The sequence below is a fragment of the Balaenoptera ricei genome, chromosome 11, assembly GCF_028023285.1.
Source record: "Balaenoptera ricei isolate mBalRic1 chromosome 11, mBalRic1.hap2, whole genome shotgun sequence".
Taxonomy (NCBI): Eukaryota; Metazoa; Chordata; class Mammalia; order Artiodactyla; family Balaenopteridae; genus Balaenoptera; species Balaenoptera ricei.
In genome coordinates, this window is record NC_082649.1 from 76,201,327 (window position 1) to 76,220,864 (window position 19,538).

A 19,538-nucleotide genomic window follows, 5' to 3' on the forward strand; every position below is an offset into this window, starting at 1 on the left:
ATTTCTGTATGCTAACAATGAGCTATAAGAAAGAAAAATTAAGAAAACAATCCCACTGACAATCACAACAAAAAGAATAAAATACCTAGGAATAAATTTAAACAAGGAGGTGAAAGACCTGCAAACTATAAGACATTGTTGAAAGAAGTTGAAGACACAAATAAATGGAAAGATATTCCGTGCTCATGAATTGGAAGAATTAACATACGGACATTAAAATGTCCATATTACCTAAAGCAATCTACAGAGTCAATGCAATCCCTATCAAAATCCCAAGGAATAAAAAATAAATAAAATAAAGAAATATTAGTTGATGGTAATGATGTGTCTATTATCTGCACTAGGTAATCCACTCTAACACGCTTAGAATATAATTGAACCAAAATTTTACACTGTAACACACACAGAATACTTAGGACATGACAAATTAAAAAAAGCTTTAATGCTTAAAAAAAAGGAATATAAGTGTCATTTGTTCTGCATAGCCTCATTTGTTCTCTAGTTTCTAAGGGCAGCTATGGGGGAATTGAAGGAAGAAAAGTACTCACACAGGAAGGAAAAAAATCAATCTGATGGACATGAATATAGCCACCAAACTAGCCTAGGGATTTATTCAACGACACTGCTTTACTGTAAACCTTCACTCATATCATTTATTATTTGGGGAACGGCTGCAAAGAGACCAGAAAGTGAATAGAATAACGATGTTTTTATGTCTCCTAATGTAGATTGTTATCGAAAATCTATCAATTTTACTGGTAAACCTTTGGCTCAAAAATAAGATCTTCATTTATAACTTGCAGGCAGTGATAACTCAAATTATGAGAAGTAACTGGGAAATAAAAAATAACTATCATGATAATTATCTTTCTCATTAAAAACATGAGGCATTCTGTAATCGTTGGGATGTGCAAGATACTCTTTAACATCTGCTGCTACTGAGCTAAAACACATCTAAACAGGAAAGAAAATACATTACTGAGTGTTACTCTTGCACTGTTGGTGGGAATGTAAATTGATACAGCCACTATGCAGAACAGTATGGAGGTTCCTTAAAAAGCTAAAAATAGAACTACCATACGACCCAGCAATCCCACTACTGGGCATATATCCTGAGAAAACCATAATTCAAAAAGAGTCATGTACCACAATGTTCATTGCAGATCTATTTACAATAGCCAGGACACGGAAGCAACCTAAGTGTCCATTGACAGATGAATGGATAAAGAAGATGTGGCACATATATACAATGGACTACTACTCTGCCATAAAAAGATACGAAATTGAGTTACTTGTAGTGAGGTGGATGGACCTGGAGTCTGTCATACAGAGTGAAGTAAGTCAGAAAGAGAAAAACAAATACCGCATGCTAACACATATATATGGAATCTAAGGAAAAAAAAAAGGTTATGAAGAACCTATGGGCAGGACAGGAATAAAGATGCACATGTAGAGAATGGACGTGAGGACACAGGGCGGGGGAAGGGTAAGCTGGAACGAAGTGAGAGACTGGCATGGACATATATACACTACCAAATGTAAAATAGATAGCTAGTGGGAAGCAGCCGCATAGCACAGGGAGATCAGCTGGGTGCTTTGTGACCACCTAGAGAGGTGGGATGGGGAGGGTGGGAGGGAGACACAAGAGGGAGGAGATATGGGGATATATGTATATGTATAGCTGATTCACTTTGTTATAAAGCAGAAACTAACACACCACTGTAAAGCAATTATACTCCAATAAAGGTGTTAAAAAAAAAAAAGAAAATACATTACTGATCACCCAAATGATGAAAAATAGATACTGCTGCAAACATGTGCAAAGTGGAACAGAACAGAACACAGCAGGATGTATTGCCCACACATGTAAACCAGAATGAAACCACTTACAGATACTTCAGGAATCGGTTTCAACTTCTCCCCTGACATTTCCTGTAGGGAGACGTTGTATATTGAAGATGACACTTGATGGGCTGGTAGGTCCTTTGCTTTGATAACAGGACCTGGAATTTTTGGAGAGGATTCACTCCTTCTTCCAGGGGGAGAAAGGCATGGTGTAGGCACCAAACTCGTTTCAAAGTCTTTTTTATCTATCTGCTTCGCCAAGGAATTCTGGTTTTCTGATGCTCCTGCTTCTGTGTAGGCATTTTTTAGATATCCTTTACTTGTCCACCTCGCAGTCTTCCCCAGCACGCTCTCTAATGTTAACTGAGTTAACCTTGGAGGACTAGTCGTTGGGTCGGTTGAACCCTGGACACTGTGGTTACCCTACACAGAGGAACAAAGTGAAATCATTTTGAGCTGAAACTTGTGGTGAATAAGTTACTGAGTACAAGTTCTTAACAAGTTCATGTATTCTCTGAATAAAGCAAAGTACACATACATATACTTTTATATATATATACTATTTTATTCTGCAATAAAAAAATAAACTAAAAACAGCAATGCAAACAGGCATAAATCATTTGCTAAGATGCCCTGCTATGTTTGCCTCTGGTCTTGGTAAAGCATGTTTTTTACCACTGAGTAACAAGAGTACATTTAGGAAATAGTCGCTCAAATATATTCATTCCAAAGAACGTATGAAAAAGAAGAGGATCCATAAGAAGTTACCTAAAACTTAGGAATTGTATACTTCGGCTTCCTGATAAGCTAACTCCATGAGAAGAGAAAGAACTGGAACTTACAGAATTTACCTTATTTATGTAGGGAAATGCTACTTTTAAAACAAGCTGGCCTATCAAAGTATTTTTGCCTTATATTTTTGTACGAAAGTTTTACTGTTCAAGAGCAATAGATAATAGAGCATGTTTTGTGAAATATTTTTCTTACATGAAAATTTCAATTATAGAAAGTATTTTTCCACAAGACATGAACCTCACCAAATATAATTATTTGGAAAGCTGAAAATAAAAGCTAGAAACATTTTACTAATGTACAGTTCTGGAATTACCCCTAAAAATTTTAATTTTTAAAATCTGAGAAAGGAGAAATTACAAACAAAAAAATCAATGGCCATGATGGTAAATAAGGAAAAAGAGAAACACAGTGTTATTTCAGTTGGTAGATTTTTTTCTGCTATAAAACAATAAATTTAAAGAAAAAACTAGTGTGATAATTGCTTATACTTGTCATGAGTTTTTCTAACTTGTCTTACCTGTTTAAATATATAATAAACAAACAGAACAGAAAAAAATCAATAAAAGCAGAGTACATTTAAAGACATTATTTGATGTCTGAGACTGTACTATCTTACTTTCTGTTTCAGTAAGCTATTCCACTATCCTTTCATTTATAGCCATACAGAACCAAACATCTGGTTATTCCCCAAATTTGGCATTTTTAAATAAAATATTTGAATGACTGAACTGTTCAGCTTCTTCCTGAATGTTTGGTCATCATACACCTCAAGATACAGATCACCATCTAAGGTGAAATTTCCATTTCAGTAGAAGTGAAGTATGTGTAACGGTGAGAGAGCCTGCTTTACGTTGGGCACAAGACAAGAGAGGAATTTATCAAACCTTTTAATTAGAAGGGATCTATCTGTCTGTGTATCTGTCATTGTTCTGCCTCTCTTCCTTTCTTCCTCATCACGGGCTACGTATTGCTCTATGTGCTGCAGATGCTAGGAATATAATGGTAGGCCAGAAGTTAACCCCTGCCATCCAGGGACTTTATCCCAAAGACAACAAGGGGTCACTGAGTGATTTGATGCAGGAGAAGAATGTCATGATGGCACAAAATAGAAGGTATGGGAATGAGTTTGTGTGGATAGTGTTTGTGGTGTGTCTGAAGTGTCTGTGGAGATAGTAGTAAGGGAGGCCAATTAGGAGACTGAAATTGGAATGATTAGAAATGCTGAGGTGACTTGCGTTAATTCAGTGGTGGTGATGATGGAGGCTGGACTGATTTGAGAGTTCTGTAGAAGGCAGAGTATGTTGTACTTAGTGACTCTGGAAAGCTTTTACACGGAGTCTGCAATCCTTAACCCTAGTCATGTTATGATTTTCCTTTCTTATGGAAAGCAGTTGGGATTATCAGACAACTGTGGTCTCAAGAAAGGTACACTTGGGTGTAAGAACCTCTCCTAAGAAATAGCTTGCCTATCTGTAGTAAAGAAAGAATTGCAGAGTGTCTAAGGATCTTTTACAAACATTTCTTCTTGGTATTCATTCTGGGCCTTATTTTCTTTGTCTATGCTGGCTTGATCTTCTGATACGTATATTTCTTTATAAATGATGGAGAAATTTATTATTCAGAGTCCCAGATAGGGGAAAGAAAAGATGGTGATTGGGTGTCAATCCATGGGACCTTAGTTTATGTCCCAAGTGGAAAAATAAGAGAGGTAAGAATATTTCCGCCCTTGTGACAGTACCGCGAGGCCTGAGCTGCAGGCACTGAGCAACTCTCTTTGCTGTACATTTACTGAGTGAGCTTGTCCTTCACCACATCCTGGGAACCCTGAGGATGTTCACATGACTGAAGAACTCTGCCTTCAGGCAGAAAACTGGAAAGAGTGCAAGAGACCTGAAAAATGCCTAGTGTTCTGAATTACTAGGTAATGGAGTGGTGACTCTTGCAATTTTTGTTTCACAGAGACAAAAAGAGAATAAAAGCTTAGCCAATTTTCTAAAGAAAGGTAAAAAGAAAACAGAACAAACATCTTCCAGGCCTTGGTTTTAAGAAGGTACTGGTGGAACTAGGATAGATTTTTAAAATTCAGTCTGGTTGCTAGACAGTGTTATATCTTCTCCAACTTAAAAAAAAAAATTCCAGTTTAATTTCCTATAATTGTTATATACAATTGACAATGGGATTTCTGTGACCAGAATACCCTCTACTTATTCGTTTCCATCATATTTTCACAGTAAAAAATAAGGCACATGTACGGTGGATTTAAAACAGATTGTCCCTAAAAACAGGCTGGCTAAGGGGAAAAGGTATAATTATAACTCTTTGGACCAGAATCTCTGGATCACTCTGGGATTCCATTTTGTATATGATATAAGTAGAAATTAGGAGCTTTTGCAATAAACATTAGTTCAATAAATAGTTATTAAGCTCCTACTATGTGTAAGGTATTTTCTAGGGACTATATAAGATACACAGGTAAGAAGAAAAAGGACACTGCCCTCGAGAGGCATAAAGTCTAATAGCAGAGAGATAGATATCTACAAAAGTAATAATTTCATAAGGTAGAAGGCAGTAAATTTCATTTAAAAGTTTCAGATGTACTATTATGAGGATTTAGAAGAATGCATGGACAGCCTGATGTTTGCTAGATCATTTAAAAAAAAACTTTAAAAATCAATACATTTGATAAGAAGTGTATTTTTTCCACCTGTAAGTGGATCAGAGCACTTTTCTTCCTTCTGTAAGTTTACTCAGGTGTATTTCTTTTTGCTTGGCATGAGCAGTGATTATATACAAAGAACTATTCATGAGTATGTACAGGGACATTTACCTCCCATTTTCCTAAGATATACCCTGGTTTGGAGATGGGTCAAGAAATGGTCAGATTGAGCTGTGTTCCCTAATAGGTATTCATTCTCTTTGTAGTATTGCATTTCCACAGTAATATACTTCTATGCTATTTTAAATATATGGAAAAGACAAATAACTGGAGAATCTGTACAGAGTACAAAAGGCTTGCCTATTTTGGCTGCCCCAGAACCACTAATTCTGGTCTATCCCAGATTTTTAAAGGGGAATTAGGATAAATGGGAAAGGCAAGACAATATACGAGACTAATAGGTTGATTTGAGTTGTGTCAGCTTCTATTTTAGAGAGGAAATAAATGGAGAATAAAAAATAGTATAGTATTTACTAGTAGTGGTGCACTGGCAAAACCTTCCTCCTTTCTTTAGTAATGCTTCTGACTTACTAAAATAGATGATATAGGTATAGATGACGTTTATTGCTTTCACATATGTAACACATGTGGGCTTGACATGTCTGTATTAATTTTATACTAAATAACATATACATTTGTTACATGCATAATAAGTTTACTATAATCTGATTGAAAAATAACCACTTTTCCCCCTTTGGTTTATCATTTAGCTACTGAAAACCTGCAGAGCAATTCAATATAATTTGTCAGAGTAGTAAAGAATTTGTTACGCTGTTTTCATATTCCAATCATCTGTTCATTTGTTTCTCAGAAGAACAAATACAAAATGTTTTTGATTTAACTTAATATATTTTTTTTAAAAGTCCAAATCTCTTGAACTGTTTGTCTTCTGGGCTCAGAAACATTTGTTTGTTAAATATTCAATCACGCCCCAGTGCCAGGAACATCAATAGAGTTTGTCTGATTAACTGTAGCACAGCATATGTATGCCGAAGATGAGAATGATTTCCCCAGGGACCCAGCACTTCCTCTGTTGAACTATGTTTCTTAAAAGGACATGCAGATGGGCACTTGGACAATAATTTTTGGATGTGCAAAACGAATAGCTCTTGCTGAGTTGTAATTTTAAAAAGATAATTTTAATGACTCAGGAGGGCCACCTACTTGGAGATGGGACCCAGGCTCTTTGTATTACAACTTTAATGTTGAGTGAGTCAGGACAGAACTCTATTTTAGCCTTTGTAAAAAATGGATGATCATGTTTATTTATATTTCAATTGATTTTTAATTCAGTCCACCAGGAAAAGAATCTACGTAACATTCTTAAAAGTTCTGAACAAAACACATCTGCAATATTCCACACACACTTTTGATGGCAGTTTTGAATTTGTAATTGAGATAGAGTCAGCAGGAGTTTTACGTTTGTCCAACGTTTTAGTGATTAAATGTGCGAACTGACAGACCTTTTAGTTGAACAACAGCACTAGCGGACAATAGAGACGATACAGGTATATACTTCGGTTGTCAACTAAAGAGCAAAATTATTTGCACAAATATAGCTAAAGATATTAGTCATAACAGAATGAAAAAATCATTTCTTCTTTGATGATAGCAAGATTGACCATTCAAATGTATCTTAAATGTTTTCACTAACAACCATCCCCAAGGAGTATTTCTAACTTCTACCTCTTGAATTTAATAGGAAACTAGTTAAATAATACCAAATAAAATGAAAGGAAGATGTGACTGTTTCTAACAAGTAACTAATTCGCAGCATGCTTGACATTACAAGGACTTGGGCAAATTACTTTTGTAAACATCTTTACCTGTAGCCAATGATGCCTCACAGACAAATCATAGCAGAAGTTACAGGGACTGTACTGGATGGGTAAACATCATCATGTGAATATTTGGGGAAAATGATGAGACTCCTTTAATTGTTCAAGACAGAAACATATTTTCCTTATAAGTTAGACTTCATGCTCTTTAACTGATAAAACAAAGGTTTCTTGTGAAAACTCCTATCTATAACCAAATATATACTTATCTGCAAATATTGATCTTTAAGCAAAAGTTGTATGACATTATTCTAAGGAGACAAGAGTTTTATAACCTTCTCTTCCTGCCTATAACAATGAAGGGCCAAGTTACAGGAGCCAACTTTTTCAGGGAGGAAGAAAGCTTCAAAAGATAACAATAAAGATATGTAGATGTGAACATCCTAAAATAATTACTCACATAAAAATAAATATTAAATTTGCCTGGTAGGTTTAGAGAGTATGTTATGTTGTAATTCATGATATACAGAAATACAAATGCAAGCAATACATTCAAAATAGAATTCTTCCATTTTTTTCAAACAAATTGACTTGTAAAGTTTTTTAAAGGCTACACAGAAATATAACTAGCCTCATGTGGAGTAAATACCATTTCTATTGTATGTATGTAAATGTGTGTGAGAATGTTATTCAGAATTACTAGTCAAGCATGTAGGGGTGAGTGGAAAACAAAAATGAAATGAAATAGTTTAACTACTGAGTGCTAAAAAAACCCTTGAAAGCAACAATACCAGGAAAGCTGAGAGGAAGGACTAAAATGGTCCTTTTAATCTGTTTGTAAATTTGTTTTATAGGTCTCAACAGAGTTAGATGAAGAGAAGATCTAGAAGCCTCCTAGCTAATTTGAACACTATAAGTAGTCAGTCCACATAATTCATGTCCAAATATGGATAATTTTTTGGCTCAAATGTTCTAGTTTGGACTGTTACGTAAGAAAAACTACCTAGCTTTGCAACTATCTACTTTAGTATCTGATACATAGATAGAGTTTGGAAAAAATGACTATATTTCTAGAATCCACCAGAGGGCAGACAGCAGAAGCAAGAACTACAATCCTGCAGCCTGTGGAACAAAAACCACATTCACAGAAAGATAGACAAGATGAAAAGGCAGAGGGCTATTTATCAGATGAAGGAACGAGATAAAACCCCAGAAAAACAACTAAATGAAGTGGAGATAGGCAACCTTCCAGAAAAAGAATTCAGAATAATGATAGTGAAGATGATCCAGGACCTCGGAAAAAGAATGGAGGCAAAGATTGAGAAGATGCAAGAAATGTTTCACAAAGACCTAGAAGAACTAAAGAACAAACACCTAGAAGAATTAAAGAACAAACAGAGATGAACAATATAATAACTGAAATGAAATGCAATCCCTATCAAATTACCAATGGCATTTTTTACAGAACTAGAACAAAAAATCTTAAAATTTTGTATGGAGACACAAAAGACCCCGAATAGCCAAAGCAGTTTTGAGGGAAAAAAACGGAGCTAGAGGATTCAGGCTCCCGGACTTCAGACTATACTACAAAGCCACAATAATCAAGACAATATGGTACTGGCACAAAAACAGAAATATAGATCAATGGAACAGGATAGAAAGCCCAGAGATAAACCCACGCACCTATGGTCAACTAATCTATGACAAAGGAGGCAAGGATATACAATGGAGAAAAGACAGTCTCTTTAATAAGTGGTGCTGGGAAAACTGGACAGCTACAAGTAAAAGAATGAAAATAGAACAGTCCCTAACACCATACACAAAAGTAAACTCAAAATGGATTAGAGACCTAAATGTAAGACCGGACACTATAAAACTCTTAGAGGAAAACTTAGGAAGAACACTCTTTGACATAAATCACAGCAAGATGTTTTTTGATCCACCTCCTAGAATAATGGAAATAAAAACAAATATAAACAAATGGGACCTAATGAAACTTAAAAGTTTTTGCACAGCAAAGGAAACTACAAACAAGACGAAAAGACAACCCTCAGAATAGGAGAAAATATTTGCACATGAATCAACAGACAAAGGATTGATCTCCAAAATATATAAACAGCTCAGGCAGCTCAATATCAAAAAAACAAACAACCCAATGCAAAAATGGGCAGAAGACCTAAATAGACATTTCTCCGAAGATATACAGATAGCCAAGAAGCACATGAAAAGCTGCTCAACATCACTAATTATTAGAGAAATGCAAATCAGAACTACAATGAGGTATCACCTCACACCAGTTAGAATAGGTATCATTAGAAAATCTACAAACAACAAATGCTGGAGAGGGTGTGGAGAAAAGGGAACCCTCTTGAACTGCTGGTGGGAATGTAAATTGATACAGCCACTATGGAGAACAGTATGGAGGTTCCTTAAAAAACTAAAAATAGAATTACCATATGACCCAGCAATCCCACTACTGGGCATATACCCTGAGAAATCCATAATTCAAAAAGACACATGCACCCCAATGTTCACTGCAGCACTATTTACAATAGCCAGGACATGGAAGCAACCTAAATGCCCATCGACAGATGAACAGATAAAGATGATATGGTACATATATACAATGGACTATTACTCAGCCATAAAGAGGAACGAAATTGGGTCATTTGTAGAGATGTGGATGGATCTAGAGACTCATACAGAGTGAAGCAAGTCAGAAAGAGAAAAACAAATATCATATATTAATGCATATATGTGGGACCTAGAAAAATGGTACAGATGAACCAGTTTGCAGGGCAGAAATTGAGACACAGATGCAGAGGACAAACGTATGGACACCAAGGGGGGAAAGTGGTGGTGGTAGTGGTGGTGGTGGTGTGATGAATTGGGAGATTGGTATTGACATGTATACACTCATATGTATAAAATGGTTAACTAATAAGAACCTGCTGTAAAAAGAAATAAATAAAATAAAATTCCAAAAAAAAAAAGAGAGTTAAGGAAATGTGCCCAAGCTCAATTCCAGGTTCATCTTGCTCGGCCACACGACCTTGAACAAGCTATTTCACTCTTCTGACCCTTACTCTGTTCATCTATAAAATGGTGTCACAAGTAGTAACTAATTCCCCTGTACGCATATATAATGCTTTGCATAATGGCACCAACTATTATTAAGTGTCCTATTATTATTAAGTCCTAATGGCACTAGCTATTATTAAGTGTCCTACTTTTGTTAGGTCCAAATTCAGCATATTGATTCATAGAGCTCACAATAATTTCTATCAATATTTCTACATTTCTATGTCCAAATTACAACCAACCACACTGACATGACATGGTAATTAGATGGCATTATGCTTCCACAGAAAAATCTTTATTTGGCTGTAGGGCCAAAACCTACAAAACAACAACAAAAAAAAAAAAAAAAAAGAAAGAAAATGACTATATTTCTAGATAAAAAATTGAATTAGAGAAGTAATAAAATACTAATATAAAGCTAACTATTTCAAATCACCAACCAGGTACATATACCCAAAGCCATGTTGGGAATAATGGCATAAAATACAAAACAGAGATGATAATAGTAACATGCTTTTTTCTTTTTTTCTTTCAGAAGCCGCAATTGTATGAAAGGTACTCTGTTTTAACAGCTTTCCTAGATAATTCATTTTATGTGGTAGTCTTGATTTTATAACTCACCACAAGATATATTTCCATAGTGTGCTTTTCAGATAAGAAGTACAAATTCAAAATTAATTGAGTATCAGGAAAATTAGTATATATGTCTGCCTAGGGAATAAAATGTATAGTAAAGCCAAGACTAAGATGAGACTATGCAAAAAAAAAAAAATCATACTTTTAAGGCTCTCACACTGATGAAGATATCAAATGTGAACTGATTATTAGGGACTTAAACTACAAAGAATCACTGAAAGCTTATTTTAATTAGTCTTTACTGTCATATGTGTATTTTTTCTCTATCATAATACCATGATTGTGCCTAGTTTTTAGCTTCTGAATACATCTAACTTCCCTTTAAAAATATTCAAATGGTCTAACACCAAATAAAGTCTTTTAACTACAAGTTATAAACTTCAAGCATAATAAGTAATGCAATTATTACTCATTTGTCCACCATTATTTATAGTATGACATTGTTTTCCTTAGATATAATAGTGTTACTCTAACGATATAACAGTCTACAATAATGCAGCTAGGGACTTTCCATGTGCTCCAGTGGGTAAGACTCCAAGCTCCCAATGCAGGGGGCCCGGGTTCGATCCCTGGTCGGGGAACTAGATCCCACATGCATGCTGCAACTAAGAGTTCGCATGGCGCAACTAAAAACAGATCCCGCACACGGCAGCGAAGATCCTGAGTGCTGCAACTAAGACCTGGTGCAGCCAAAATAAATTAATTAAAAGAAAAGAAAAGAAAGGCAAGTTTAAAAATAAATAAATAAATAAAATAATGCAACAATAGTAAGAATGCCTAAATCAACTGATTTTTCTTCAAAGACTATAGGTAAGTAAACATTTAAGATATGTAATCTGTAGATGGGTGGGATGTGGGGGGTGGGAGGGAGGTCCAAGAGTGAGGGGATATATGTATACATATAGCTGATGCACTTCATTGTACAGCAGAAACTAACACAACATTGTAAAGCAATTATACTCCAAAAAAAAAAAAAATTAACAAATAAACCCCCCAAAAACAAAAAACTAAGCATCCAGAACATGAAGACAGATTCACTGTATTTTGAGAGCAAAACAAAGGAAGTGTTTTGTAATTTTGACAAATTAAATTAAAACTTATTCTTAAAAAATAAATAAAATAAAATATGTAATCTAATTTCCCTTTGACTTATATAATAAATGGGAGAAATAATCCTACAGAAAAAGAATTTACAAAAAGCTCCCAAAAAACCAATTTGGTAAAAAAGGGATCATTACAAATTCTAGAACTTGTTTAAATATAGCCTAGCACTTTTGTTAGTCATCTGTATTTTAGTTTGTATCTTGTTATTGCCTCTAACAGCAAACCTCAAAGCTTGCAGAACCTGGCAAGGCTTCTGCCCCTCGCTCTGGCTGCCACTCTTAGTAGGCTCGGACTAAAGGTGGGCCAGGGCAGGTGTTAGCGATGATATCGTCCCGCTACAGACTCAAGCCATATTCTGATGGTCTTGGCACAGGGGTGACCAGAGAGCTATGCCAATCAGAGCTTTGAAAATGCACGATAAATTAATTTTCAATTTCATGTAGTTGGTAACAAGTACATGTCTGCACAATAAATGTTGAAGGGTGTCAGAAGTAGAGCAGCTAGTAGCAAAAGAAAGCACATAAAGTGATAGCAAATTAGAATATTCAGAACTAGTATTCTTCATTTTCCCATAAGGCTCTATTGCTTCTTCTCAAGGCTTTTCCTTCATATAGGTGGAGAGGTAAGTTCCTCATGGGGTGTTATTTAAAGGGCTGTTTCCACATAATACTTCCCTCAAAGTTTTCCAGAGAACTATTATTTCCTACCTGCCATGACATTGCCCCCATCACAGTAATTCTTTTGAGTTAGGTAAGCTGTGCACATGGGAAGGGGATGGGCCTACCCCATTAACAAAATGGTATGATTTATCAGATTAGCCAATTAATACTGTATAAGAATTGACAGTTGGGATGGGGGCAATACTAGATACTGAAGACTAATGTTCATTTTATAGTTTTATAGCTTAATTTTATGTAGGGTGAAAGGGATAAAGTTGTTCACAGCACATTTAAAATGTACTGTTTATGCATTTATGCATAAAGGGGTTTGTAGTAGGTTTATGTTTGGTATGACTAATAGTTTCATCACGCTCAGAAGTAAGGAGGTTATAGAAAAGGATTTCACCATGCACTTTGCTACAGAAACTCATCAAAAGTTGCAAAAAACCCATAATTACTGCCTAAACAATCTCACCATATTCTCAACTGGCTCTGAAGGTAGGAGCTAAGGACTTAATCTATATCCCACTGTTGAAAGGGGTATTCTTAATCAGATATAGTTGTTAAAAAAAAGTTTTATAAGCATACAAAAAAAGTTTTTCTGATTATTTCTATAATTTCTACATATAAATGATTTGTATAATTTCACTAAACCATAACTTGACTATAATCTGCTTTTAAGATAATTATTTTTTCTAGAAAATATAAATGCCTATTATTAAAGAACAATGCTAAAGAAATTTCACAAATAAATTCATTTCATATGGGGAAAAAGAGTTATATTAAGTTTTAAACAAATGTTTCAGAACTATATTCAGTTTGATATTTAATTAGTTATTAAAAAACTTTTTATGAATTTACTGATTTATGAGATATAGTTGTATTCCAAATAATTGCAAACAGAAAACCTCCTATAAGGCAAGCCCCAGCACTAATCCATGATTCATTACCTAAACTTTAATTGGCACAACTCTTGAAATTCTGGGACCATATGGAAAATAATGAGTCCTAATAGGTCTAAGGTGAAAAGATGGCAGGGGAGTTAGGAAGCCAGAAAAGTGTCAATTCAGAATGCTTAGCAACTGCAACACAATTTCCCCAGAGATCTAGAACAATGTGTTCTCAATATTTTACTGGACATGCTATCATATAACTAAACTGCATATTATTTCTCACTCTGTGAGGCAAAGATTAAAATGAAAAAAGAAAATCAAACCAAAAACTGGTTTCCATAATTAAAAATGAAAATGGCTGACTGTTAATAAAAAAGGCAGCAATTTAGAGTTACCATAACAACCTGAGGCAACTGTTGACTAACATTGCAATCTGCTGCATTTTTATAAATAGCAGTTGACTTCCCCTCTTTCATTTCAACTAGTTTCAGTGCTTAGTTGGAGACAATAGAACTGTGCTTTAGAACTATTTCACTCATCAAGCAATGTACCTCTTCGGTGCTGTCACCACCATAAAAATCATCCTCCAATTGGGTGTCTCTCCTTGTTACACTGGTATCCTCTTTTAGATCCAAAATAAATGGGCACCCCTCTGGGGACATATTCTGAGTCTTTCCATGAGGTGCTGATCGTGGTCTTGATGAAAAAGTGAAAATATCCTTTGGAACAACCTGGGTTTCCTCTGTCTGTTGGTCATGTTCATTTTTCTTGCTGGCTTCTAGCCACAGGTGTGAGGTGTTGCAGGAGTTTTCATCCAGAAGTAGAGACTGCGTGCTGGAGGCCAAATGGGGGATGTGGTCATCATTTTCAGGAAATATCCACTCATCTGACATTTGCAAAAGATGACAAAAATTAGAGCAGTGTTCCATAAGTGTTATTTCAGGCAGGTAGTTAGGTTAACATTCCTTGTTGCTGAAACAGAGATTTATCAAATAATGCAAAAGCCAAGGAAGGCAATTTATCCACCATCTTGTAACCTGCTAAACATTTAACCCACAGATAGTGCTTATAGATACAGGCAACTCATTTGTACTTCCTCTCCATCTGAGTTGAAACACTGGTCAGGAAATTTGTAAGTCTGAAATAATTATCACCTGTCTTGCAGCAAGTTCTTTATAGCACAGCCTCATTAATTTGGTATTTCAGAGGGGGAAAATCTTCCAAATTTAAAAGGGTTTGAGTTACTAATTTCTTTTAATTTCAGGGGGACAGAGTACTTAACAAGCTCTTTAAACAAAGTATCTGGGCCTTGTTCAGATTATAAAACATGGAGGAGAGGAAAACCATGAAAAGGCTGACAGTCTTTCCCTCTCCATTCTACTCATCGGTACAGGACAATTCATAGATTAAACTGACTAGACTTGTCAATAGCAAATCCACAGAAATATTTGTTAATGTGACTGGTGAATTCTGCTGGTGAAAAGGACCTTTATGTTTAATTTTAATTCAATTTTAGGAGAGAATGTTTTGATATGAAAATCTTTTTGCACATTGTTTTCTTTAAAAGTACTATATACTACAACTGAGATACATTTTTATCAAAACTTTAAAAAATTTTAATCTTTATTCAACATTGAAATAGACTTTATAATTCTATGACCTGGAAAAAACAAATCTCTATAATAAACATTATTAAAAGCAGGTTTACTTTCTTCTTTAGAATGACAGCAGGAAAAGTTGAGCATTTTCTCAACTTAGTCTTTTTTTTTTTTTTTGAAATTTATTTTTTGCTGCATTGTGTCAATGGTGAAAATCTTACAAGAATTTGTGTTCTGCAGAACCACAATGTAGACGTGGTAATTTTACTCCTGACTCTTGAATTATGTTATATTTATCATCACAAGAAGAGTAACCAAGAGCTAAGATTTGCTCACTTGAAACTTTAAAGCTAACACTACAAAAGCAAAAGCAGAAAGCAAACAAAAAGACCTTTAATAAAAATTATATTGGTGGCACAAATAAAATTGTATTCTTCTCAACTGTATTCACCTATTTCTTAACCTAAGACTATGATTATATAACATAACTTGCCTATAAAAAGGGCAATAAATACACATTTATTAGAGAAAATCTATTAGGGACAAGGCTTTCATATTTTCTGTAGGTAAATGGTCAATAACAGGTTGAATATATCAATACCCAATCTGACCACATTCACAGAAAATGTGGAGGGTCCTGAGTCAGTGTTAGCTGTGGGCAGGTGAAATGAATAGATTCACTGGGTTGTCCTCTTTTGGACAGCAAACTTTTGCCTGGTGCTAAGCACATAGTAGGTGCTTTGTAAACACAGTAGGTGCTTTAGTAAACCTTGAATACGATTACAAAAACCAATGTGTTGCATTACGTACAAGGATACGTAAAGAAAATAGGAGGAAAAGATCCTGGGGATCTTCATTATGCAGTTAAACAACTTGTATGACCTAGCACCAAACATATTATTAACTGTCAAAAAGTCAAAGTAAAAGAAGTGTTCTTACACCAAAAGAACTCTAATTATCTCACTACCACATGCTTTTTTGGAATTTGTAGTTTTACCTCAAGTATTTCCATATCAATTGTAATGAATAATTTGGTGTGTTTTCTTAGGAAAATATGTAAATTACTGTGTAATCACAATATTGCAGCAAACAAGATAAATGCAAGAATGATCACCTAAACATCTAATTAGTTTTTCTACACAGTCAGATTTATGCTAGAGACACTAATTGCGCCTAACATTTTAATGAAGGTTTCAGCACTGCATAAATAAGACTGACAACCTACAAACAATTTCCATTTATTTTCCTTTTTCCCTAGCTCAAAAACAATTTGCTTTTGTAAAAGTACCACACACCTGCTAGGCAAGATATGTTGATGGGTTCAATGCTCTACACTCCAACCATCTCCATTATAAAGAGGATTGGAGAAGTGCAACAATAGATAATCTTTGGGGAGGGTGACAATGTTATGTGAAAACCTCAAAGTTTTAAACTTTCATTCTGAACAGGACCGCTTGTGCATTAAAACTTGAAAATAAAAATACTCCTTCATCCATTAAAGTCTGACATAAAATTGGGGTTAAAAAGAGATTGAAAAAAAAGATATATTTTAGCAAGTGACTGCATCATGACTTTTCAAAATGACTGGGTTTGAAATATTTAACATATTTATATTTTATTAATCGTTAGCAATTATGGTATAATAAAGATGCTAACCTGCTTGATCAGGAGACTGGGGTGCTGGACAGCTGGGGTTCAATGTCTCTGTTCTCTGTTGGGACACAGTGGTGAGGACAGTTGTTGCTTTATGTTCATTTCTGTTATTTCCTGAAGAATTGCCTTTATTGGAATAAATATTTTCCTCTATATTACTTCTTTTGATATATATATATATATATACATTAATTTTTTTTTTTTTTTATATATACATTAATTTTTGAAGAATGGTACTGTGGTATACTTTTCTATTTGATTAGTGAAAAGCAAGTTAGAGGTGACAATACAGATTATATGCAGTTTTTTTCTTTTTCAGGAGAGTATTTTAAGATGAACTCAGCTGTATTTTTGTAGAGGTTCACCTTAAAATTCCTTGATATTTGCATGGGGACATTTTAAATTTAAGTTTTACAATATGCAATAAAAGGAATTCCAAAACCCATATAATTTTTAGAAGGTCCTATATTTTTTACTTTGGTTCCATATAAAATGGAGTGTGTTTTCTTTAAATTACAATTTTTACTGAACTCAACTCTTTTAAATGAAGCTCTTTCCTTCAGCACCTTAAGAAAAATGGATACAGGCATTATTGCAGAAGTAATTTTTCTATCTACTATTTTATAATAATAACATGAAACCTAGCAAGCAGAATTTTGGCCTACCGAAGAAATCTACATTTTTGAGAAATTATGCTAACATATGTGTACATGATACATTCTGGGCTTGATTCAGGATAGACTAATGCATGTGTATACAAATCTATACATACATGCCTCAAATCTAATATTTTAAGCAATAACTATAATAGCCAACTATATTTATCTAATGCTTTACTGGTTACAAAGAGTTGAAACTTTAACCTACATTACAGTAGATGGCAAGGAGTCCAAAAGGAGAGACAGCAAATGTAAAAAACAATCTAAAAAGGGCCAATTTAAAAAGAGGAGAGATAAATGAACAATGAAAAATGATGAGTTAAGTTCAATTTTAGTGAAGTCTGCAGGCAGGAGCTTCTAACAAATTTGGGCCATTTAAAAAAATCAATAATTTAAGCTTATTCAGCCTTTGAGAGTAGAAGTAGGAAGTCCTTTATTTTTGTGGTACTGTCTATTTAATCCAAAAAATCTCTGTTAGGGCTCTAGAGCAATTCTTTTGTAAAAAATCTGATTTCCATAATCCTTGTAGAACAGATATTTATATTTTAAATGAATTGGTTCATAATCCCTTGAAATTTACAACCTGCAGAGAGAGATTCCATTGCTCTGAATAATATACAGATATAAGATAGTATTGAATTAGTACTATACCGCTGGGTGTCTCTGTCCTTTCTCTGCTGGTTCTTTTTAACTGTAATCTTCTCCTGTTATTATTCTTATCAGCTGATGGTTCTTGAGGGGGATGTGGATGCATAATATGCAGATTGGCTGGTACATTTTCATATTAAAGAACAAAAAGCCAAAACAGAAAGTACTATATAGTTTGAAATAACTCAGTAAATATAATTACAGCTGTAATGAGAATGTTCATGTATCATTTTGACAAAATGTAAAGCTGTATAAAAAACACAACTTATTCCTTTATAGGAAATAGGTGTTTATTTCTATTCCAATATTAGAATTGTATCAGGCTTTCATTACCAAATGTAAAATAGAGAGCTAGTGGGAAGCAGCCGCATAGCACAGGGAGATCAGCTCGGTGCTTTGTGACCACCTAGAGGGGTGGGATAGGGAGGGTGGGAGGGAGACGCAAGAGGAAGGAGATATGGGGATATATGTATATGTATAGCTGATTCTCTTTGTTATAAAGCAGAAACTAACACACCATTGTAAAGCAATTATACTCTAATAAAGGTGTTAAAGAAAAAACAAACTACTAATACATTTTATTCATGTAATATAACCATATAGAGAGCTACAAGTAATTAATGTTAATCTTGCAACATGCTATATTAAAAAATATTTTAAAATGAAATTGACAGCCAATACAGAAAAATTATTTTTTCCTTTAAAAGATTTAAGTTTGATTCAACAAGAGCTTAGAGGGTAGTTTCCAAAAGAACCCTGCAGAACTGCGATCAATCTTGAAGAATTCTTAAGTGTAATTTAATTCTGTAACAATAATAATAATAATATTCACAGCAGCATTTGATATTTTCTGAACATTTAAATTCTTGGCACAATATGATGTGCTTGACTGACTGTTCTCACTGAATCCTCATACTGACCCTTTGAGGCAGCTGTTATTTCTTACTACTACTAGTGCTAGTAGTAATTGTATCCCCATTTACAGATGAGGAAACTGAGGCTCGTAGGGTTTAAGAAACTTGATCAAGGTCTCACAGACAGTGGTACAACTGGGACTGAATATCTATGTTATTTATTTCCTTATCTCAGTTTTATACTCCATGGGAGACAGAGTCTCTAACAGTGATCGTTAATTTCTAAATCAAATAAAATGAACACAAATGCCTCCCTTTTTCAATGTTCACAAAAGCCAGACCAGTTAAAGTGGACAAACTGACAGGGAGTGGTAAGCCTTGGGTTCTGGTCTCAATTCTTTCCAGTGATTACAAATTGCAAATCACTTACTCTCTTAGCCCTGAATTCTCAATCTATAAAACGGGATAAAAGTTTTCTTCACCAACAGGGTTGTTTTTGTACCAATGAGAGAAAATAAAGAGCACTTTACCAATGGAAGAGATTAATTAAAAGGTAAAACTAAGAACACTTAAAATGTACATGGGGTCTCCAAGACATAGCAATAATAGGATACTATAC

At 34.5% G+C, this 19,538-nt stretch overlaps 1 protein-coding gene across 8 annotated transcripts in view; it reads right to left on the bottom strand.

The window, feature by feature from the left end:
* The window catches only part of CFAP20DC (CFAP20 domain containing), a 291,020-nt gene that overhangs the window by 105,752 nt on the left and 165,730 nt on the right, over nucleotides 1-19,538 (bottom strand). For 4 of the 8 annotated variants that reach the window (XM_059940068.1, XM_059940067.1, XM_059940070.1 and 1 more), the window contains exons 10-13: nucleotides 18,069-18,185; nucleotides 16,762-16,884; nucleotides 14,059-14,393; nucleotides 1,891-2,268 (exon numbers count right to left, since the gene is read on the bottom strand). In XM_059940068.1, coding sequence (XP_059796051.1) covers nucleotides 1,891-2,268; nucleotides 14,059-14,393; nucleotides 16,762-16,884; nucleotides 18,069-18,185 — 953 coding nt within the window. Of the gene's footprint in view, nucleotides 1-1,890; nucleotides 2,269-14,058; nucleotides 14,394-16,761; nucleotides 16,885-18,068; nucleotides 18,186-19,538 lie in introns of those variants that run through there. The other 4 variants (XM_059940072.1, XM_059940075.1, XM_059940073.1 and 1 more) reach the window with 4 other exon arrangements.